The sequence below is a fragment of the Dendrobates tinctorius genome, unplaced genomic scaffold, assembly GCF_039654945.1.
Source record: "Dendrobates tinctorius isolate UK_male_01 unplaced genomic scaffold, ASM3965494v1 ptg000037l, whole genome shotgun sequence".
NCBI lineage: Eukaryota > Metazoa > Chordata > Amphibia > Anura > Dendrobatidae > Dendrobates > Dendrobates tinctorius.
This window is the reverse complement of record NW_027361705.1, coordinates 11630019-11654020: the sequence shown is the minus strand read 5'-3', so window position 1 is coordinate 11654020 and position 24002 is coordinate 11630019. Positions and strand designations below refer to the sequence as shown.

Sequence of the window (24002 nt, the reverse complement as noted above, 5' to 3'; positions counted from 1 at the left end):
TAGTGCAAGTTCCACCACTTAAAAAGATGAGAGGCGTCTGTAATTTACATCATAGGTAGACCTCAACTATGGGAGACAAACTGAGAAAAAAAAATCCAGAAAATCACTTTGTCTATTTTTTTTTCATTTTATTTGCATATTATGGTGGAAAATAAGTATTTGGTCAGAAACAAAATTTCATCTCAATACTTTATGATATATCCTTTGTTGGCAATGACAGAGGTCAAACGTTTTCTGTAAGTCTTCACAAGGTTGCCACACACTGTTGTAGGTATGTTGGCCCATTCCTCCATGCAGATCTCCTCTAGAGCAGTGATGTTTTTGGCTTTTCGCTTGGCAACACGGACTTTCAACTCCCTCCAAAGGTTTTCTATAGGGTTGAGATCTGGAGACTGGCTAGGCCACTCCAGGACCTTGAAATGCTTCTTACGAAGCCACTCCTTCGTTGCCCTGGCGGTGTGCTTTGGATCATTGTCATGTTGAAAGACCCAGCCACGTTTCATCTTCAATGCCCTTGCTGATGGAAGGAGGTTTGCACTCAAAATCTCACGATACATGGCCCCATTCATTCTTTCATGTACCCGGATCAGTCGTCCTGGCCCCTTTGCAGAGAAACAGCCCCAAAGCATGATGTTTCCACCACCATGCTTTACAGTAGGTATGGTGTTTGATGGATGCAACTCAGTATTCTTTTTCCTCCAAACACGACAAGTTGTGTTTCTACCAAACAGTTCCAGTTTGGTTTCATCAGACCATAGGACATTCTCCCAAAACTCCTCTGGATCATCCAAATGCTCTCTAGCAAACTTCAGACGGGCCCGGACATGTACAGGCTTAAGCAGTGGGACACGTCTGGCACTGCAGGATCTGAGTCCATGGTGGCGTAGTGTGTTACTTATGGTAGGCCTTGTTACATTGGTCCCAGCTCTCTGCAGTTCATTCACTAGGTCCCCCCGCGTGGTTCTGGGATTTTTGCTCACCGTTCTTGTGATCATTCTGACCCCACGGGGTGGGATTTTGCGTGGAGCACCAGATCGAGGGAGATTATCAGTGGTCTTATATGTCTTCCATTTTCTAATTATTGCTCCCACAGTTGATTTCTTCACTCCAAGCTGGTTGGCTATTGCAGATTCAGTCTTCCCAGCCTGGTGCAGGGCTACAATTTTGTTTCTGGTGTCCTTTGACAGCTCTTTGGTCTTCACCATAGTGGAGTTTGGAGTCAGACTGTTTGAGGGTGTGCACAGGTGTCTTTTTATACTGATAACAAGTTTAAACAGGTGCCATTACTACAGGTAATGAGTGGAGGAAAGAGGAGACTCTTAAAGAAGAAGTTACAGGTCTGTGAGAGCCAGAAATCTTGATTGCTTGTTTCTGACCAAATACTTATTTTCCACCATAATATGCAAATAAAATGAAAAAAAAACAGACAATGTGATTTTCTGGATTTTTTTTTCTCAGTTTGTCTCCCATAGTTGAGGTCTACCTATGATGTAAATTACAGACGCCTCTCATCTTTTTAAGTGGTGGAACTTGCACTATTGCTGACTGACTAAATACTTTTTTGCCCCACTGTATAAGCTGTTACATACATAGGTGACATATGTGGTTCGTGGACTCACTGTGCTACAGGGCTAGATTTGCCTAGGAGAGTCATAGCTAACCAATTTCCAGGTATTTACTTGAGCTCTTGATGGAGGAGTCAGGCTTAGCTGCGGATATCCTCCAGTTACCACTCCTAGGCAGTCCTAGGTACTGCAGCTGCTGAAGCTATGGAGTAGGTATGCCGTTTAGACTACTAAATTCTGGACGCTCTAACAGAACAGTTACAGACATGGAAAAGGACTCGGGCTCCATTCAGACTAGTAGATTCAGGATGCTCTGGCAGACTGTTACCGAAACGGAGGGACTGGACTGATTCAGGCACTGCCAGAGCAGCTTCAAAGTTTAGATGCTGTCCATGCGGCTTCAGTGTTGGGAGACTGGTTGTAGCAGTCTGGAGACACAGAATACACATTCAAGACTGGCCACTAGGGACTTTAGGTTCAGGACACTGGCCACACTGGGACCAAGTATATGGGTAATGGACATTTCCCATGCTGGGACCAGGGGACCTAATAACTTCACCAGTAGTACACCACACTACCTTAATACTCAATGTGTTGCTTGGCACCTCCCTATTGGGGAGGGTGCTTCTTAAACAGGATGCCTCCCAGCTTTGGGTGGGAGCCATCTTGCAGGTGAAAACTTACTCTAAATGCCTCTCAGCTATAGGCTGAGGGCATTTCAGTATATGTGCTCGCTTCCCATTTAAGAGCATGGGAGCGGACACGGTGCCAGGACTCAGAAGAGGAAGGAAGCTGGGAGCATGCCAGGGGATCACACAGCACGGCAGGGGTGGTGAGTGTGCAAGCATCACTGCTTGGAGGAGGAAAGGGAACCATGCAGGGGCGCCGCCAACAGTGATGCATAAGCTCAGCAGCATATCTGAAACTGTCAAAGATAATGAATATGCAGTATTTATTCTGCATAAAGAACACATTAAAAATGTTAGAATTGCTGTTTTTGATCACCTTACCTTCGCAAAAAAGTAATAAAAAGTAATGAAAAAATCATATGTACTTAATTTGGCACTAGTGATAAGGGAGTATACTCATTGCTCAGGTTTTCCCGGGCATGCTCGGGTGACCTCCGAGTATTTTGGCATGCTCGGTGATTTAGTTTTCGTCGCCTCAACTGCATGATATGAGGCTGCTTGACAGCCTGAATACATGTGGGAATTCCCTAACAAACAGGCATTCCTCACATGTATTCAGGCTGTCCAGCAGTCAAAAATCATCCAGCTACATCGACAGAAGCTAAATCTCCGAGTTCGACAAAATACTCGGAGGACACCCGAGCATGCTCAGGAAAACCCGAGCAACGAGTATACTCGCTCATCACTATTTGGCACCAATAAAAACTACACTTTCCATAAAAGAGAAAGTAAAAAGTTTATGGGTCTAAGAATACAATGGCAGAAACTCCATGTTCATATTTTGAATGTTTTTTTTTTTTAACTTTTTTAACCCCTTAATGACCGGAGCTTTTTTCGGTTTTACATTTTCGCTTTTCGCTCCCTTTCTTCACAGAGCCATAACTTTTTATTTTTCCATCAATATGGCCATGTGAGGGCTTATTTTTTGCGGGACGAGTTGTATATTTGAATGACATTGGTTTTAGCATTTCATATACTTGAAAACAGAAAAAAATTCCTAGTGCGGTGAAATTGCACAAAGTGCAAAAAGTGCAATCCCACACTTGTTTTTTTGCTTAGCTTTTATTCTAGGTTCACCTGCCGTTATGATTCTCCAGGTCATTACGAGTTCATAGAAAACAAACATGTCTAGGTTCTTTTTTATCTAAGTGGTGAAAAAAAATTCCAAAGTTTGCTAAAATAAAAAATAATAATTTGTGTCATTTTCCGATACCCGTAGCGTCTCCATTTTTGTGATCTGGCGTTGGGTGAGGGCTTATTTTCTGTGTGCTGAGCTTATGTTTTGAAGGATACCATGTATGTGCAGATACAATCTTTTGATCGCCCTTATTGCATTTTAATGCAATGTCACGGCGACCAAAAAAACACAATTCTGGCGTTTCGATTTTTTTTTCCCCGCTACGCCATTTAGCAATAAGGTTAATCCTTTTTTTATTGATAAATTGGGTGATTCTGAACACGGCAATACCTAATATGTGTATGTTTGATTTTTTATAATTGTTTTATTTTTAGTTGGGCGAAAGGTCGGTGATTTAAACTTTTATAATTTTTTATTTTTTTCATATTTTATAAAACATTTTTTTATTTTGGCATGCTTCAATAGTCTCCATGGGAGGCTACAAGCTGCCATAGATCAATCAGCTCTGCTACATATAGACGATGAGCAGATCGCCTATATATTGCAGAATTACAGCATTGCTATGAGCGCCGACCACCAGGTGGCGCTTATAGAAATGCCTCATCAACAACCATAGAGGTCTTGAGGAGACCTCTGGTTGTGGTGGCAATGCATTGCTGACCCCCGATCATGTGACGGGACTCGGCAAAGCGCGTATTTCCAGCCTGGCGGCCTAAAGCGCTGGTTAAATCCCACTGTCAGCGTCTGACAGTGGGATTTAACTAGTTAATAGGCATGAGTGACATGTCTCGGCTTTGATGCGGGCTCCCCGCCGGAGCGTTCATCAAAGCGGGGGTACTGCCATTGGACATACTTTTCCATCCAATGGCAGTAAGGGGTTAAAGAACTAAAACATAAAAAAAAGTTTATTGCCACCATAATCATACTGAGCTGTAGAATAAAGTCAACATGTTATTTTCATTGCACAGTAAATGATGTAAAAAATAACAAACAAAATCAACACAATTGCAAATTTTTTTCTACATTCCTCCAAAAATATTTTTTTTAGTACATTATTTGGTAAATTAATGGTGCCATTAAAAATACAACTCGGTTATCAAAACACAAGCGTTCATATGGATACATTATTTAGATGGTATGAAAAATTGAAAGCAAATTAGTCTAAAATACAAAATAGGACCACTTTAATTAAAATATTTCACCAATTTGCATAAAAAAGCCCTGTGCAGGATTATATGTTGCTATGCTTACAGACTACAAACAAATCCTGTGTGTGGCCTGATGCCGCAGTGAAGTGTCACTGCTTTTGTCTTGCTTAGTACAGGGAATTAAAAACATGGGAGCACAGGATGACTATTGACATGATTTACTGTACTTGTTGTCTTTACTTACTGCAAGAGTTTATAAACAGATCACATAAATTATCTGATATATAATATTTTTCTATTCCTACAATACAGATGTCAAGGCAGATATTATGCATTCAATACTTAAAGAAGTACTCCCATCAAAACTTTTATCCTCTTAATATATTGCAGTCAACATATTAGGTAGCACTGTGTGCTTACAATTGCTCATTTTGCATTTCCACCCAGTTAATTATTCTCTTTTCCATTAGGTCCATGACATTACATGATGAAAAACTGACTAGCTGAATCCTTCTAAGCTCTATGTAGTGTAGGGTAATAGTAGGTTCTCAGGATGCAGTGATGAGACACAAGACTGAGTGGGATTTTGGAAAGTAACGTTTATGAACTGAAGCCGCTAGGGCTATGCTGGGCAACCAAAAAGGGATAACAACAATTGTCCACGCAGGGACTCAACAACAATAACAATACTTTTCTTATCAAGAATGCGACTAACCCGGCAAGGCCGGCTATTATGGGCCTCGCGATGGCCGACTATGGGTCCTTATCTCCTAAAGTCAACTTATCCTTCTGGACGCCTTTGGTGTCGCTGGTGCGTCTGCTTCGGCGTTGCAGATGTGGCTGCTTTGACGCCGCTGAAGAACGGCCATGACCCCATGGCGTCTCAGCACCCAGGAGGAGTTGGGGCACAACAGGCCCTAAAGGATCTTTGCTGTTGGGGCGCAACAGGCCCTGAAGTAATCCTGCAGCTGGAGCACAACAGGCCCAGTAGGATCGGTGCCGTTGGGGCGCAACAGGCCCTGGAGTATTCCAGAAGCTGGGGGCACACCAGGCCCTGAAGGTTCTTTGCCGTTGGGGTGCAACAGGCCCTGGGGTTAACCTGAAGCTGGGGGCACAATGGGCCCTGAAGTAATCCTGCAGCTGGGGGCGCAACAGGCCATGGAGTCGTCCTTTGTGGAGATGACCCCCTGTAAACACAGCGGGGTAGGACTTTCAGAATGTCTTATTAGGCTCCCGTGTCAAAGAGAGGTTGTGTCGCAGTTTCCAGAAGTGACCGTTGGCAGGCCTACGCTAAGGATTCCTCGGTAGGCGGGGAGTAGGCCTCAACTGCCGACTGTGACGGGATGGTGTACACTGCCGTCGGTGATGAAGAGGCCCCAGCCGCGGGCTGAGGCATGGAGGAAGTGGGAAAGCCGCCGCAACGGGCTGAAGTGAAATCTCAGCGGCGGCTCGGGGTCGCGGACCAGCCGCTGCAGAGCGAGGAACAGCGGTAACGGCTGTGGCTGACCGTGGATCGGGAGCGGCTCCGGATTCGAGTAAAGCACAAGTCTATTGTTGGTGAGTTTGTCGCTTACCCTCCACAGACCCCCGACAGGTCTCCCCGTGGAACAACGTCGGTTAAGCCGGCTCTCTCTCTCCTGCATGTCTTCCTGTCTCTTGTCAGCCTCTCTGCCAACTGAACTCTCAGCGTGCTCCCTGCGCCTTTTATCCTCGCCCCGCCCCCTGTTGCCCTGTCATCTCCAGTCGTGCCCTCTCCTTCATTGCTCCCCCGGTACCATTCCTTCAGGAACCCAGATGGCGGCCCCCCTGGTTCCGGCAAAGACACTCTATGGGAGTCCTCCTCCCCACACTCCCCATCCTGTAAACTCGCCAGTCCTCGGGCGAGGGCCTCAGTCTATTGGGATTGGTCCGTAGGGGCATCACGTTTTGCTACCATATGAACTGGTCTTGTTCGTATCGTTCAGGGGGTTTGCCGGCTGTTGACCTCTCGGAGTGTCTTAGTTTGACTGGGGTAGGGTCTTCCGGGGTGGTGGACGGTGGTGGGTCGATTGGTTTGGACGGGCTAATTGTGTCAGTCGGGTCATTATTGAGTGGAGGGCCAATGGATATTGGAGGAAAATCTTTGTCGTCGTCCGGGTCCCAAAACACGGGCGGCGGCTCAGATGTCGAAGGGGCAGGTTCCGGTTGCTTTGAGTCGGTGGAAATACACGGGCGTAGCATATTACGATGCACAATGTGGGTAGGCAGCATTTCATCTTCCTCAGGTCGTATTTCGTTCACAGGTCCTTCAGGGTTGATATGATGTAGGACCCGATAGGGACTCCCTTCCCAGCGTGGCTCCAGTTTGCTCTGGGGTCGTTGATCTAGTACAAGTACATGGTCTCCGCTTTGGAGGTGAGGAGGTGGAGTTGTATTCTTTCCTGGGTATTCCAAGTCTCGGAGTTTGGTATGTACCATTCGATGAAAAGTTTGCAGCTGGTGATGATTTTGGACCCAAGACGACACTCCGGTCCAGGGCTGAGGCTCTTCGGGGTCCAACTCCACCTCCGTGATCCCTTTACCCTCTCGTCTGAACAACAGGGAGTAGGGAGTATAGCCAGTAACTCGGTGGACCTGGTTGTTGTAGACCCATACTAATTCAGAAACATATTCTGGCCAACGGGCCTTCTTGTCACTCTCCAGAGTACGCAACATTTGAATCAATGTCCGATTAAATCGTTCACAGGCCCCGTTTCCTTGTGGGTGATATGGTGTAGTCCGGGATTTATCAGTCCCGTACAGATGGTGTAGTTCCTCCATAACTTTTCCCAAAAAACATGCTCCCTGATCAGAATGTATTTGTTGGGGGCAGCCGTAACTTGTATGAAGTTTCTGCAAATTGCGGAGGTGGCCGACTCCGCAGTCTGGTCTCGAGTGGGGGTGACCACAGCGAACTTGGTGAAATGATCCACCATGACGAGGCAGTGTTCGTATCCCTGGAATGCGGGGCCAATGGTCGGGTAATCTACCATCAGGAGCTCAAGGGGTGCTGAGGTCACAATTGTCTGTATTGCGGCTTGGCAAATTTCGTCCACAACAGTTGGCAAGCTTTCTGTTGCAGCCATTGCAAGGTCTTTTTAGCTCCGAAGTGAGCCCCTTTTTCGTGAGCCTCTTGAGCCAGTTCGTGGAGTTGGGCTCCGGGTGTAACCACCTGCCACACCATCGTTAAAGTTGTCTGCAATGTTATTTTACAGTACAATAGTCCCTTTCAGGTAACCAGCCTCTCCCATTGTCGCAACATCAGCGACATGTCTTGAGTCAAAGTTTGTCATTGGGAATCAGGCAATTGGCCAGCGGCAACCCATGTCCGGAGAAGTCCAACTTCTTCGTCTTCTTGTTGCTGTTGTATCCACTTATCTCGAGACTGCTCCAATATACCCCTTGGGATCTCTGGGGAAGATACTTTTTGATTGGCAGTTGTGAGTATGGCAGCGGTGAGAGCGAGCGGTATCTCCTCCCCTTCTAATTCTTCATCTCGATACTTTCCTGGAGTTGTATGTCGAATCCTGGAGAGGGCGTCAGCATGTACATTCTCGGCCCCTCTTTTGTAGATGATTTTATAGTTGAACTTCGCCATCTGGGACACCCATCGTTGTTCCAGAGCCCCCAGTTTGGTGTTTTCCAAATGAGCCAGTGGATTGTCGGTCCGCACCACTACCTCGGAGCCCGCTAGGTACTCTGCGAGCCTCTCCGTCATGGCCCACACCACCGCGAGGAGCTCGAGCTTGAAGGAGTTGTAATTGTCAGGGTTACGCTCGGAGTCATGGAGTGAGCAGCTTCCATATGTGATCACTCTCTCCCAGCCGTCTTGAACATGTGACAACACAGCCCCCAGCCCGTGAAGACTCAGTGTGCAAGATGAACGGTTGTGAGAAATCTGCATAGGCCAACACCGGGGCATCTGAGAGTACAGCCTTGAGGTCTCGGAAGGCCACTTCCTGAGGTTGATGCCACTTGATTCTTCATCCATTTGCCCCAGCGGGAGCCCCCTTTAGCAGGTCGTGCAGGGCTCCAGCTCGACGAGCAAAATTCTTTATGAAACGACGGTAATATCCGGCCAGCCCCAGAAAAGCCCGCACGTCTTTGACCGTCTCGGGGGTAGGCCATCCCTGAATACCAGCAACCTTCTCCCGGGATGGCCTCACACCTTCTGCCGAGACGACATGACCCATATAAACGATCTCGGAGCGAAGGCCATCCCTGAATAGCAGCAACCTTCTCCCGGGATGGCCTCACACCTTCTGCCGAGACGACATGACCCATATACTCGATCTGGGAGCGAAATAGGTGGCATTTCTGAGGTTTTACCTTCAACCCGTACTTTTGCAACCGGCCGAGCACCTGTACCAACCGCTTTAGGTGGTCCTCGAATGTGGCAGCATAGACGATGATATCGTCCAGGTAGATCAACGTGGCCTCAAAGTTGAGATCTCCTAGACACCGCTCCATCAACCGCTGAAAGGTCCCCGGGGCGTTGGCCAGTCCAAACGGCATTCGATTAAACTCAAATAGTCCCATAGGCAATATGAACGCCGTCTTGGCTCTATCTTCATCTGACATGGGCACCTGCCAGTACCCACTGGCCAAGTCCAGTGTCGCAAAATACGTCGCCTTCCCCAAGGCAGACAAGGATTCCTCTATGCGGGGCAGTGGGTATGAGTCTTTAATAGTGCAAGCATTCAGCTTCCGATAATCCACACAGAATCGTAATGTACCATCTTTTTTTCGGACCAACACGATAGGGGCCGCCCAGGGGCTTTGGCTTTCTCGTATCACCCCTTTTTGCAACATCTGGGCCAACAAAGTCTTCACCTCTTGGTAGAGTTGTGGAGGAATCTGTTGGTATTGTTCCCGGATGGGGGCCGCTCCTACCGTGGGAATTTCATGAGTGAAGGCGGTGGTACACCCAAAATCTTCCTCATGACTAGCAAATACTTCATGGCACTATCCGAGCAATGTTTTTATCTGTGATAACTGGGCTGAAGTTAACCCGGAGAGCTCGACCTGCATCTGCTCCTGAATATTTCGACCCTTCTCCTGAGCCGAGACCTCGGTGGCCTGTAGAGTTCGAATCGTTACTTCCCAAGGATCCTCGGATTGTACTCTTAATTGAACCACAGGAGGCGGCAGCACTTCCTCCAAGGGCCTTACTAGCTTGGCCAGTTCGGTCTGCGCTCTCAGAACGATGTCTCGGTCTTCGAGGTTGATGCAGCGCACCAGGATGGTTCCTTTTTTGTACGATAGTCAGGGAACGGGCCACCTGCATGCCAGGAGGCAAGCGCTCCGAGTGGCACGGCTCCACCTGCATCTCCACGCCCTCCAAGGGTATTGAGGCTTGAATTGGCAGGGCCGCCACAGTCTGCCCAGGAGGTAGCATGAGCAGGGGAGCCGCTGGCATGATGACTTTGCCCAGAGCCTCGCCTTCCTGTCAGTCCTGATGGACCTGCACCAACTGCTGGAATACCTGTCCCTGAGCCGTGCGAGAACCCCACTGCTCCAGAATCTTCTGCATAGGATCATTGAGAAGTAGGTTGCCGAACTCCCGCAGTATGTTCATACCTAGGGTGACTGGATGCTGTTTATCAGTTTCTCCTTGAGTCAGTACCACCCCTCTGCGACCAAGGGATTTACCGCACATCATCACCTGCACCCACACCACCCCGGCAACCGGGACCGGTAGTTGATTGGTGGCTATTAGTCTGATCATGGGCCCCCACTGAGGTCTTGCTGCCTCCGGGAAATTGTCGAAAATAAGTTGCGGGCATAGTGGTTAGGCTGGTTTCACAACTTGCCTTTTTTTGCGCTGTTTTTTAGCGCAAAAAAAGCCTGCTTTTTTTTCCCCTATCTTTTACATGGGTGCGCATAGTAGGTGCGCATACACATGCATTTGTACGCGCATGCGTTTTTTTGTAGTGTGCGCTCGGGCGCACAAAATGCATCCTGTTGCATTTTTTGTGCATCCGACTTGCCCCCCCAAAAACGCATGCGCACGCAATGCGTTTTTTTACAGCCAAACACCCACTATAGTCTATGGGTGTGCATACGTGTGCATGGTAATGTGCACGTATGCGCAAGGAAAGCATGCGTTTTTTTAAAAAATGCACCAAAACCCGCAAAACCACGCACACAAACGCATGATGCGCTTTTTATGTGCGTTTGCAAAAAAACGCAAGTGTGAAAGTAGCCTTACTTGTGACCCCATGTCCACCAGGCACCGGACGGCCCGGCCCTCCGCCTCTGCCCAAACCACTGGACATTTTGCGACCAAATTTTCGGGACTTCCACCACCCCTAATTGTGGTTTTCGGCTCCGAGTGGCGTCCCCACTGCCCGGAGCCCTATAGTTTAATGGCCACCAGGGTGAGTATTTCTCATGCTGCGGACACTCTCGGGCAAAGTGGCCTGGATCTCCGCACTCATAACACCGGGCCTGTGCAGACCGACCGTCCCGCGGGGAACGTGACCCCCCCAGGGGCCGTGGCTAACACTAGGTCGTCCAGTCCTGGTCTCAGTCCTTCTCTTCACTTCGGTCAGCTCGCCCTTAATGTTCTTCAACTCTTGTTTCATCTTTTCCACCCACTGAGGCTCCTCGACTGCGGTCATGGAAGCCTCCACACCCCGGACCTTCCCCACGGGGACCGCCATCCCTTGCTCCTGCTCTTGAACCCGTACTTGACTTCCCACCTCTGAAAAGCCTATAGGGGGATTCATTCTGATCTGTTCCCGTAATGCCTGTTTTATCAATGGATCCTGCAGTCCAGTCACCAGTAGGTCACGTAGGGTAATGTCAATAGGTGCTACGCCCACTCCATCCTTTCTTTCAATAGCCTTATGCAATTCTCGGAGGACATTCATATACTGAGTGATCGTCTCCCCCTCTTCCTGCATTCGACTGAACAATCGGGTCCTTAATTCTCCCACATTAGTTGGGTCCCCATGGGTCTATTCTACTATCTGTAAAACCTTATCAAAAGTGTTACGGTGTCCTAGCGGTCTCAACATCACTGACCTCCGTACCTCCCCATCTAATGCCATGAGGGCCACTTCAGCTTCCAGGTCAGGAGTCATTGGGTGCATCCCAAAGAGTCCCCGTATCCGTTCCATCCAACTCCATAGCATAGTATTGGAGTCGGAAAATCTAGGCAGGTTGTTCAGCATAGCCCCCAATGAAATGCTGGACTGGGGACCCTCATTATTTGTACAGTTCACAGCTCTGCCCTGATCTGGGGCACCATCGTCCACGCTCGGAGACTGCATCCTGCTGACTACGCCAAATGTAGGGTAACAGCAGGTTCTCAGGATGCAGTGACGAGACACGAGACTGAGTGGGATTTTGGAAAGTAACGTTTATGAACTGAAGCCACTAGGGCTATGCTGGGCAACAAAAAAGAGATAACAACAATTGTCCACGCAGGGACTCAACAACAATAACAATACTTTTCTTATCAAGAATGTGACTAACCCGTCAAGGCCGGCTATTATGGGCCTCGCGAAGGCCGACTATGGGTTCTTATCTCCTAAAATCAACTTATCCTTCCGGATGCCTTCGGTGTTGCTGGTGCGTCTGCTTCGGATGTGGCTGCTTTGACGTCACTGCTGCTAAGTTCAGCTGCTGAAGAACGGCCATGACCCCCTGGGCATCTCAGCACCCAGGAGGAGTTGGGGCACAACAGGCCCTAAAGGATCTTTGCTGTTGGGGCGCAACAGGCCTTGAAGTATTCCTGCAGCTGGGGCACAACAGGCCCTGTAGGATCTGTGCCGTTGGGGTGCAACAGGCCCTTTTGTATTCCAGAAGCTGGGGGCACACCAGGCCCTTAAGGTTCTTTGCCGTTGGGGCGCAACAGGCCCTGGGGTAATCCTGCAGCTGGGGGCACAACGGGCCCTGAAGTAATCCTGCAGCTGGGGGTGCAACAGGCCCTGGAGTCGTCCTTTGTGGAGATGACCCCCTGTAAACACAGCGGGGTAGGACTTTCAGAATGTCTTATTAGGCTCCCGTGTCAAAGCGAGGTCGGGTCGCAGTTTCCAGAAGTGACCATTGGCAGGCCTACGCTAAGGGTTCCTCTGTAGGCGGGGAGTAGGCCTCAACTGCCGACTGTGACGGGATGGCGTACACTGCTGTCGGTGATGAAGAGCCCGCAGCCGCGGGCTGAGGCAGGGAGGAAGTGGCAAAACCGCTGCAGCGGGCTGATATAAAATCTCAGCGGTGGCTCGGGGTCGCGGACCAGTCGCACCAGAGCGAGGAACAGCGGTAACGGCTGTGGCTGACCGTGGGTCGGGAGCGGCCCCGGATTCGAGTAAAGCACAAGTCTCTTGTCTGTGAGTTCGTCGCTTACCCTCCACAGACCCCTGATGGTCTCCCCATGGAACAACGTCGGTTAAGCCGTCTCTCTCTCCTCCACGGCTTCCTGTCTCTTGTCAGCCTCTCTGCCAACTGAACTCTGTGTGCTCCCTGCTCCTTTTATCCTCGCCCCGCCCCCTGTTGCCCTGTCACCTCCAGTCGTGCCCTCTCCTTCATTGCCCCCCGGTACCATTTCTTCAGGAACCCAGATGGCGGCCCCCCTGGTTCTGGCACAGACACTCTACGGGAGTCCTCCTCCCCACAGTAGAAACAGGAAGTCTCTTTTTCCTGCATGAGTCATCACTGCAAAAGTCCCTGGAAAGAGGATGAGAGAGCAGCTGGACCAAGATGTAAAGAGGTAATGACTCATGCATGGAAAAGAGAATTCTTGCTTCTATATAGAAACGAGAAAAGGGAAGAAATAATTGGGCATTGCTACACCCGGTCCCTGTCCTGGCGCGGCACCCAGGTCTGCCACTGTTACACCTGGTCCCCGTCCTGGTGCTGCGTCCAGGCCTGCCGCTGCTCTCCGTTCTGGGCACTCACCTCAAGCCTCACATAGGCAGCAGCCGGCCTCCTCTGGATCTCATGCTGCTGCTCAGCATTCTGGCCTCCCTCCTGCCTCCACCTCCTGGCGCCCTGTGAGATCTGTAGCTAAGGCTATTAGGGCATGCCTGCCCGCTCTCTTGCCCTCTTAAAGGGGTGGTGTCTATTATTCAAAAAGTGCAATTAACCAATGGCAGCGCACTGGCTGCTATTTTTGGCCTCTCCTCCATAGGGAGAGCGCCGGAGCAACGAGTATCTATCATTGCTACATCCGGTTCTCATGCTAACCTGTCTGTGCTGCGTCTGCAGTCTCTGTGCATTGTCTAATGCTCTCTGTCTCCACAGCATATCAGTATCCTGTGCTTCCTGGTTTTATCTGCAACCATCTGGGCCTAAGCCATCCCGTTCTGCTAACAGCTATCCGTATCTGAGGACTGTGTGAAGGTCACTGGAACCGACTCCTTACCATCTACCCGGATCCAGGACCCAGCTCATTACCGACTCTGCTATAACTACTGTTATCCCTTTTGGTCCCGCTGGGACAGCTGCCGCGTGTTCGGGGTCTAACTGGAGGTAGCACCTGTGTCCTCCGAGTATTCCATTCTGGCCCTGTCTGAGGGGCTTTACTATGGGTACCTGGGGCTCACTAGTCACGCCCCCTTCGGAGAACCCCCGGGCCGTGGTCCCGAGGTTCCACTTAAAAAAATAAAAACGAATGTGAACTTCACCATCTCTGCCTCCTCTTCCATTCGTTACAGGCATAAAGGCAAAATGAGCAATTTTTAAGTAGACAGTACTGTATAATATGATGACTGAAATATATTAAGAGGGAACCAGCAGAGGTCTGATACAAAAACCCTCGATAGATAATATCCAACAGTAGCAGAGAGAGATAATCATATAATACCATAAAATATTACTTTTAATGGAACAATTAAAAGTGCCTAGAATAAAATCAACACATAAGGACCACCAACAATTTAAAGTGCAAGTGCTCAATAAATCAATACACTTTGATCTCATCACTGTGTCATGATGAAAACCATTCTTCCAGGCAGGATTGTAGGAGCAAAATATATAGCAAAGATTGTTTCTATTATACCTTGTGATGCCCCATGTATTGCTCCTGCCCTAACAAGGACAGTACCCAAGTGTAGTACTGCCTTGAAGGTACCCCAAAAAATAGAATGTAGCCCTTCCTAGACATTTCTTTCTCCGTAGGAAGGACTCATCAGGTGAGTACTGTATATGAACTGTAGGGAGGTAAAAGAGCAGAGGCAGAGTTCCTGCAGTGGCAAGAAACTCACTAGTGGGTCTGACAGGTAATGCCAATGCCCACAATAGAAATGTGGTGAGATGTAAGTACACAGTGCTATATAATATAACTTTGATGGAATTGATTCTTTAAAAATTGATTTTTTTGTTTGATTCTTCAATATTGGTAAACTATTGTTTTGTTAGAAATATAATGGAGAATGCTAGACTGACTCGTATATCTCACAAGAAGTATTTACTGACCTGTACAACTCCACCCATGAACGATGCAACCACTGCCATCACAGTACATAGAATGCCAAACAGGACACCTAAAATATTACAAAGGATCACAATATTGCAATTACAATCTGCAGTCAGTCACATCTGATTTTTAGGGTAAATTCACAAGACTGCATTTTCAGTCCGAATGATGTCCTAGCCCAAACTGTCGTCACACGAACAGCATGAGAACCAATATAATTCAATTTTGCTTTCCAAATGAGCATTTTTTTTGTCACTGACCAAATCTAGGTGTGACAAAAATCACAGCATGCACTAGTGACTTCTGGATGTTGAATGAGATCCATCTATTCAAGTCTATGGTTGCAAAAAAAATTGGATCACATATGGATGAAATCATCATTACAGATACATTGCATTTCTTCAACATAAGAATATGTATTTGGTCTAAACAAGTATTGCTTAAAGATTACAACTGAAATGAAAATCAGCTGTTTCTGGTGTGGTACAGTAAAGGGTGTTTTACTGGATGGAAGATATGTTTCTCCTGGCAGATTAATGTTTGGCAGGGTTTTTTCCTTGAAGATGGGACATGCGATGATGTCAGGGTCACATGATCAGCCCATGTGATGTCTACCTCACTGGTGGGAGGGGTTAGGCCCTATGTAATGGAGGTTGGTGATTGCCACAGTGTGAGTGTGTTTCTGGAAGCTACAGGAACTTGTGTGGACTCAGCCTGGAACTGGTATATAGGATTCCCGTGTTGCAGGACTATCCCAGCAAGACTTGGAAGAACCCTGGGAATGGCACCTGGCAGATGCCACAGGACCTGGCAGCCGCTTAGCTATGCCCGTCCTGTGCAAGGAGTGAGTCTGGGACCAGTGGTTCTCCAAGCTGGAGTATGTGTTTTATTTCCCTTATCTTTTGTTAAGCTGCTGGTTACTGAGTGACATTAAAACCACTGAAATTGGACTTTATGCCTGTGTGTTGCCTCGTTAATGCCGCCCAGCTATTGCCTACCAGAGCGAATCCCTACAATTGGTGGAGAATGCGGGCAAAAGCAGTGAGGCCAGGCTGTTTTTATTTTTGATTTGCACCCCAGCCTATGTCCTGGGTGAAACGAGTGGCAGAGACCCAGGCGGGGAACTTTCCAGAAATGGAGGTGTTGGAATAAAGCATATTAATCTGTATGTATTGCAACAACTACTACTGTACTGTTTTATATATTGTGCATATTGTGAGATTGTTAACAAAGTTCAGTGACAAAAAAAACAAAAAACAGACAGGATACCCCCTCCTTCTCTTCCCTTGTTGTAATGCTCCCATGCTGCAAGCCACAGCAGATACCAGACTGGTACCAGACTGATCACATTTCATGCTGTAAGCTGTTCAACCTGGATATGAATAAATCTACATTCTGTGTTGCTGACTCTGGATGTTACGCTGATTAATCCGCTGCTAACAGGTTATGGGCCCAAAGTCCTAGAGTCCCAGATCCCCAGAGCACAGAGAAAAGAAAAGAAAGGAAGACAGCAAAGATGGCCACCAGCAGCAGCAACTCCATGAAGTTTACAGTACCAAATCTCACTAACCAGAATTATCAATCCTGGAAATTCAAAGTGAAAATGCTGCTGATAAGAGAAGGTACGTGGAAATACAAACAGGAGCCTAAACCTGACCCAGTATCACAGGAGTGGATAGAGATGGATCAGAAAGCACAAAGTGCCATATCACTCAGTATAGATGATGCTCAGATTGTGCATGTGTGTAAAAGTGAAACTGCAAGAGAACTGTGGGAGCAGCTGCAAAAGGTGCATGAGAGGATAAATTTAAGCAATAAACTTTATCTCATGAGAAAATTGTACCAGTCTAAACGACAGAATGGCCAGGATATGCAGGACTACATAACAAGCATTCTAGAGATTGTAGAACGCCTGAGAGGCATTGGGGAAGATTTGAAGGACTTTCATGTAGCTGCATTACTGCTTAGTGGTCTTCCAGAAAACTATGACATGCTTGTAACTGCACTAGATGCGCGCCCAGATGATGAGCTTACATTGGAGTATGTCAGAGGGAAGCTCATAGAAGAATATAAGCGGAAGGTGTAAACAGCAGGACATGCGATGCAGAATCTGCTTTACAGACACAAAATCTAAATGATAACAGAAAGTACCTAATAGAAACACGTGAGTGTTTCGTTTGCATGAAATCAGGACATTTGAAAGCCGACTGCAGAGTCTGGAAAACTAGAATGAATCAGCTGAAAAAGCAAAGCAGTCTTCAAAGGGTTAAAAGTGCTGTGTCTGCAGAAAATGATTCTGTGAATACTGAAACTGCATTTACTGTCAGTGTAAATACATCAAAGCATGCATGGTGTATAGACTCTGGAGCAACTAGTCACATGACTAATAACAGGGACTAAGCTTAACCAAAGTAAGTCAGAGAAAGTGATTATGGCTAATGGTCAGTACATGACTTCACAAGGTATAGGAGATGGTTATATTGATTGTCAAATCTCACCAACACAAAGCAAGAAGATCCCAGTAAAAGATGTGCTCTATGTGCCTAGTCTTGGGAGTAATTTACTATCTGTGAAGAAACTCACAAAACAAGGAAATGAAGTTACATTTAAGCATGATAGCTGCATCATCTCAAAAGAGGGCCACACACTAGCAGAAGGAAAAAAATCACAAATGAACTTTACCAGCTTAAATGCAAAGAGTGTGTGTACACTGCTAAGGAAGAAAGGCACAATAACTGCATTCATGTATGGCATAGGCGCCTAGCACACAGAGACCCAGAAGCAATAAGGAAGTTAGTTCAAAAGCAACTAGCTGAGGACATTACAATTGATCTATGTAACCAGATAATGAAATGTACTAGCTGCATCAAAGGGAAAATGTCTAGAAAAGCTTTTCCTAAGAGAAGTACTACAAGAACAGACACTAGATTTAATACATCCAGATGTCTGTGGTCCAATGAGCACTCAGACTCCTGGGAAGAAGAGATATTTTCTCACATTTATTGATTCAAGATATACAGTTGTCCATCTGCTTCACAGCAAGAAAGAAGTTCTAGAGAAGCTTGAAGTATATCTAGCTGAGGTATATAATAAATTTGGGAGAATGCCAAAGATTCTACGTACAGGTAATGAGACACAGAGCATTTTAAAGAAAAATGGAATCCTATTTCAGACCACTGCACCGTACAATCCTGAGCAAAATGGTGTCGCGGAAAGAAGGAACCGAACACTGTGTGAAAGTGGAAGAAGTATGTTGTTTGATGCAAATCTGCCCACAGCATATTGGGGTGAAGCAATCATGACAGCTTGCTATCTTCAGAACAGACTACCAGGTAAAGCTACAGAGAAAACTCAGTTTGAGCAATGGAACAGCAGAAAGCAAAAACTACATCATATAAGAATATTCAGAAGTAAAGCGCTTGTACATGTTCCCAAAGAAAGGCGAACTAAGTGGGAATCTCACGCTTAGGAAGGGATCCTGGTAGGCTACAGTGAAACCCAGAAAGGTTATAGGATTCTACACCCAGAAACAAACAAGGTCACAATAATTAGAGATGTAGTGATTGATGAGAACTTTGTGTCCCCCAAGTTTTGTGACATCACGCCAGTAGTCCAGCTGAAGTCACAATTACAAGACAATAACAAGTAGGATGTAGAGGTCAGGCTGGATTCTTCAACCACTGAAGGAACAACAGAAAAATCAGGTGAATCTGAAATCAGGAGATCTTTAATATCAAACAGAGGCGTACCAGCTAAACGTCTATCCTACATAGTCAAGACACTAGCTGAATCAGAGCCGCAGTCATGGGATGAAATGCAAGAACTACCTGTCCATGAAAGAACAAAGTGGATCAATGCTGCTAATGAGGAAATCAAATCGCTTCATCAACTTCAAACTTGGAAACTCACCAAGCTGCCACAGGGCAAAAAGGCAATCAAGTGCAAGTGGGTCTTCAAAACCAAATATGACTCTGAAGGTAAAGTCCACAGATTTAAAACAAGGTTGGTGGCAAAAGGATATTCTCAAAAATATGACAAAGCCATTGCCATGAGCCAGGTTCCAAGAACTGAGAACCACACTGGGACTAAGTGGATAAGTAGTTGTTGAGTGGGGGTGTTGTAATAATGCATATTGATCTGTATGTATTGCAACAACTACTACTGTACTGTTTTATATATTGTGCATATTGTGAGATTGTTAACAAAGTTCAGTGACAAAAAAATAAACAGACAGGATGCCCCCTCCTTCTCTTCCCTTCTTGTTGTTGTAATGCTCCCATGCTGCAAGCCACAGCAGATACCAGACTGATCACATTTCATGCTGTAAGCTGTTCAACCTGGATATGAATAAATCTACATTCTGTGTTGCTGACTCTGGATGTTACGCTGATTAATCCGCTGCTAACAGGAGGCCACGGTAAAAACGCTCATAGAGGCCATGCGACAGCAGCAGCAGGCTATGCAGCAGCAACAGGAGGCCATGCGGCAGCAGCATCAGGAGGCCATGCGACAGCAGGCTATGCAGCAGCAGCAGGAAACCAATCAGCTGTTGATGCAGCATATCACGGCAGCGCAAACAAAAGGAGCTGACCGGGGAATCCATGAGGTCCGGAAAGCGGTTCGCATAGCGGTTCCCAAGATGGAGAAATCGGACGATGTGGAGGCATACCTGGAGATGTTTGAAGGAGTCGCTGAGAGAGAGAAGCTACCCCGGGACCATTGGGCGGATGTCCTCGCTCCGTTTCTGACCCCAGGACCTTTGAAGGCATATCAGGACCTACCCAACGAGCAAAGGGTAGACTACACGGTCGTCAAGGGTGAGATACTGGCTCGTCTTGGGGTAGATGTGTTAGTGCGGGCCCAGTGGGTACACCAGTGGGAGTTTACCCCCTCCAAGCTGGCCCGGTCCCAGTATTACGACCTGTTGCAGCTGTTACAAAAGTGGTTGCAGCCTGATGTGTTGTCCCCCACGGCCATACTGGACTGCATAGTGACTGATAGATTTTGGAGGGCTTTGCCCCACTCCCTCCTGACCTGGGTCGGACAGGCATCCCCTACTGATGCCATGCTGATGATAGACCTCATAGAAAGGCATGGGGCTACCAAGGAGTTACAGGGAGGGACCCCCGAAAGGTAACAGGAAGGTTCCCTAAGTCCCCGCCCCTGGTTCGGCAAGCAGAGCCCAGGAAGGCCGCTCAGGACTTATCTGGGAAAGTAAGGAGCTCCATATTCTGCTGGCGGTGCCGGGAACCAGGTCATATGAGAGCTGATTGCCCCCACCTGACTGAGCCCATGGACACCAATTTTGGGTACCGCTAATCCCATTATGCCGAACCAATGTGTGCAGTGGGCACCCCGAAAGGCCCCAATATGTAACACTTTTGTCGGGTGGAAGTGGAGGGCACCCCGGCTGTGGCCCTATTGGACTCAGGGAGTCTTGTAACCCTGGTACGAGCCAGCTGGATACACACCAGCGAGTATATAGATCGGAAAATTGGGGTGTTGGGTATACATGGAGACTTAAAAGACTATCCCACTGCACTAGTAGTAATCAGCATGCCAGCAGGGAGGCGATGCCACGAGGTGGGGGTGGTGACTAATTTACATTATGAAGTGATAATTGGAAGAGACTTTCCGTTGTTTTCTGTGCTGTGGCCGTCTGTTGTCCCGTTCACTGAGCAACTGCCGGCATCAGAGGCAACCAGGTTACATTCTCCAGAAGGGGGGCATGAACCTGGTGGCCCGGAGGAAGAAGTGCTTGCGGTAGGAATACCCTTCCCTTCGGTGGAGGAGGGGGAGAGTTCTCCCATAGAAGTATTGGCTGGAGAGGTGGAAGACTTGCCGCTGGGACCCGAGTTGTCAGACTTGAATGTATCTGGTGATAATTTTGGTACAGCGCAACTCCGAGACCTTACTTTAGCCCGGGCCACAGAAAATGTACTGTTTGTCAATGGGGAACCCCAACAACCTGGGGCAGATACGGTGTTTCCATCCTTTGAGTTGAACCAGGATTTGTTGTACCGAGTGGAGAAAATATGTGGGGAAATGGTAGAACAGTTACTGGTACCTCAAACGTATCGAAGGCTGGTAATGGATTTAGCACATGCGCATGTACTTGGGGGGCATTTGGGTCAAAAGAAGACCCTCGACCGAATTCTGCAGAGATTTTACTGGCCAGGGGTTCATGAAGAAGTTAAACGGTACTGTAGCTCCTGTCCAGTATGCCAGGTAACCAGTCCCCAGCCTCACTTTCGGAGCCCTTTGGTGCCTTTGCCAATTTTAGAGGTACCCTTCAAGAGTGGCCATGGACCTGGTGGGGCCTCTCAATAAATCGACAAGGGGACACCAACACATTCTTTAGTTCTAGACTATGCTACCCGGTATCCTGAGGCCATTCCTCTGCGCCACACATCAGCTAAGCTTATAGCAAAGGAACTCATGGGTATGTTTTCACGGGTGGGAATTCCGCAAGAGATTTTAACAGACCAGGGAACCCCCTTTATATCAAAAATTATGAAGGAACTCTGCTGGTTGTTAAATGTTAAACAGTTGCGTACCTCGGTCTATCATCCCCAAACAGATGGTCTGGTAGAAAGGTTCAATAAGACACTGAAGAGCATGTTAAAAAAGGCAGTTTCCAAAGATGGGAAGGACTGGGATATTTTATTGCCATATTTGTTATTTGCAGTGCGGGAGGTACCTCAGGCATCTACGGGGTTCTCGCCCTTTGAACTATTGTACGGCAGACATCCACGGGGCTTACTAGATATAGCCAAAGAGGCCTGGGAGGACCAACCTACTCCCTACAAAAGTGTGTCAGAACATGTTGCAAAAATGCAAGAGAATGGAGACAGTCCTACCCTTGGTCCGGGAACATATGGAGGCAGCACAACGGTCACAGAGTTGGGTCTATAACCGGGAGGCTCGGATTTTAGTGCTTGTGCCTACCGTAGATAGCAAATTTCTCTCAAGGTGGCAGGCACCCTACGAGATCATGGAGAAGGTGGAGTCAGTAGACTACAAGGTACACCAACCAGGACAGAGAAAGCCAGAACAGGTTTGGCATATTAATTTGATTAGATTTCAGATGGAAAAGGCTCCGTTACCTAGGGGCGAGGCAGGATAAGCCCAACCCGTGGTCAAAATTGCAGGTACTTTGTCTCCTAAACAGGTTCAGGAGGTCCGGGAGGTCATCAGCCGAAATGCGGATGTTTTTTCGGAGCTCCCTGGGACGCACCTCCCTAATCCAACATGACATTGTCACAGAGCCACAGGCCAAGGTCCGACTAAAGCCATATCGAGTACCTGAGGCCCGGCGACAAGCCATCTCAGAAGAGGTAAAAATGATGCTACAGTTAGGGGTCATAGAAGAGTCTCAGAGTGAGTGGGCCCGCCCAATAGTTCTAATACCCAAGCCTGATGGGTCTCTAAGATTCTGTATTGATTTTAGAAAACTCAATGACATTTCAAAATTTAACGCCTACCCCATGTCCTGGGTTGACGAGTTGATAGAGCGCTTTGGGCAAGCACGGTATTTTACAACTCTGGACCTCACAAAAGGTTATTGGCAGGTACCCCTAACAGAGGCGGCGAAGGGAAAGACGGCGTTTATAACACCTGAGGGGCTGTTCCAGTATAAGTTATTACCCTTTGGGTTGCATGGCGCTCCAGCAACGTTCCAGCGGTTAACGGATATTGTTCTCCGTCCCCATCGCCGCTATGCCTCAGCCTATCTAGATGATATTATTGTGTTCAGCACCGATTGGGAAAGCCACTTAGCAAAAGTACAGGCAGTGGTAAACTCCCTGCGACAAGCAGGGCTAATTTCCAACCCAAAGAAGTGTTTCATAAGGTTGGAGGAAGCCCGGTACTTGGGTTATGTCATTGGGAGGGGAGTTCTCAAGCCCCAAGTGAACAAGGTCGAGGCAATTCAGAACTGGCCCTGTCCCTTCACAACAAAGCAGGTAAAGGCCTTTTTGGGTTTGGTGGAATATTACAGGCGATTCATTCCCAACTTTGCAACCCTGTCCGCGCCTTTAACAGAATGTTTAAAATGGAAAAAATCTGTGATGGTCCACTGGAACGATCAGTTAGAGGAGGCCTTTACAAAATTAAAAGGGGTACTGTGTGGTACACCAGTCTTGATCACTCCAAATTTCAAAAAAGAGTTTGTGGTGCAGACTGATGCCTCTGAGATAGGCCTCGGTGCCGTGCTGTCTCAGGAAGTTAAACGGGAAAGAGCATCCCGTTGGCTTCCTAAGCCGGAAACTAACCCCAGCTGAAACCCGGTACAGTATTGTGGAGAGAGAGTGCCTGGCCATCAAGTGGGCACTGGAATCGTTGCGCTACTATTTGCTGGGGAGAACATTTTGGTTGGTGACAGATCATTCCCCTCTTACGTGGATGAGTCAAGCTAAGGAGAGGAATGCCCGAGTCACCAGGTGGTTCCTGTCCCTGCAAAATTTTAAGTTTTCAGTGGAACATCGTGCAGGCAGACTACAGGCGAATGCAGATGCCCTGTCCAGAGTTCACTGTATGTCATGTGTCCACCCCTCTAGGGTTGAACATAGGGGGGAGGTATGTGGTACAGTAAAGGGTGTTTTACTGGATGGAATATATGTTTCTCCTGGCAGATTAATGTTTGGCAGGGTTTTTCCTTGAAGACGGGACCTGTGATGATGTCATGGTCACGTTATCAGCCCATGTGATGTCTACCTCACTGGTGGGAGGGGTTAGGCCCTATGTAATGGAGGTTGGTGATTGCCACAGTGTGAGTGTGTTTCTGGAAGCTACAGGAACTTGTGTGGACTCAGCCAGGAACTGGTATATAGGATTCCCGTGCTGCAGGACTAACACAGCAAGACTTGGAAGAACCCTGGGAATGGCACCTGGTGGATGCCGCAGGACCTGGCAGCCACTTAGTTACGCCCGTTCCGTGCAAGGGGTGAGTCTGGGACCAGTGGTTCTCCAAGCTGGAGTATGTGTTTTATTTCCCTTATGTTTTGTTAAGCTGCTGGTTAC

At 47.7% G+C, this 24002-nt stretch overlaps 1 protein-coding gene across 1 annotated transcript in view; it reads right to left on the bottom strand.

Moving 5' to 3' along the window:
* Nucleotides 1-24002, bottom strand: part of SLC5A12 (solute carrier family 5 member 12) — a 280241-nt gene that overhangs the window by 21289 nt on the left and 234950 nt on the right. Inside the window, exon 10 of the mRNA XM_073573874.1 lies at nucleotides 14981-15048. Coding sequence (XP_073429975.1) covers nucleotides 14981-15048 — 68 coding nt within the window. The remainder of the gene's footprint in view (nucleotides 1-14980; nucleotides 15049-24002) is intronic.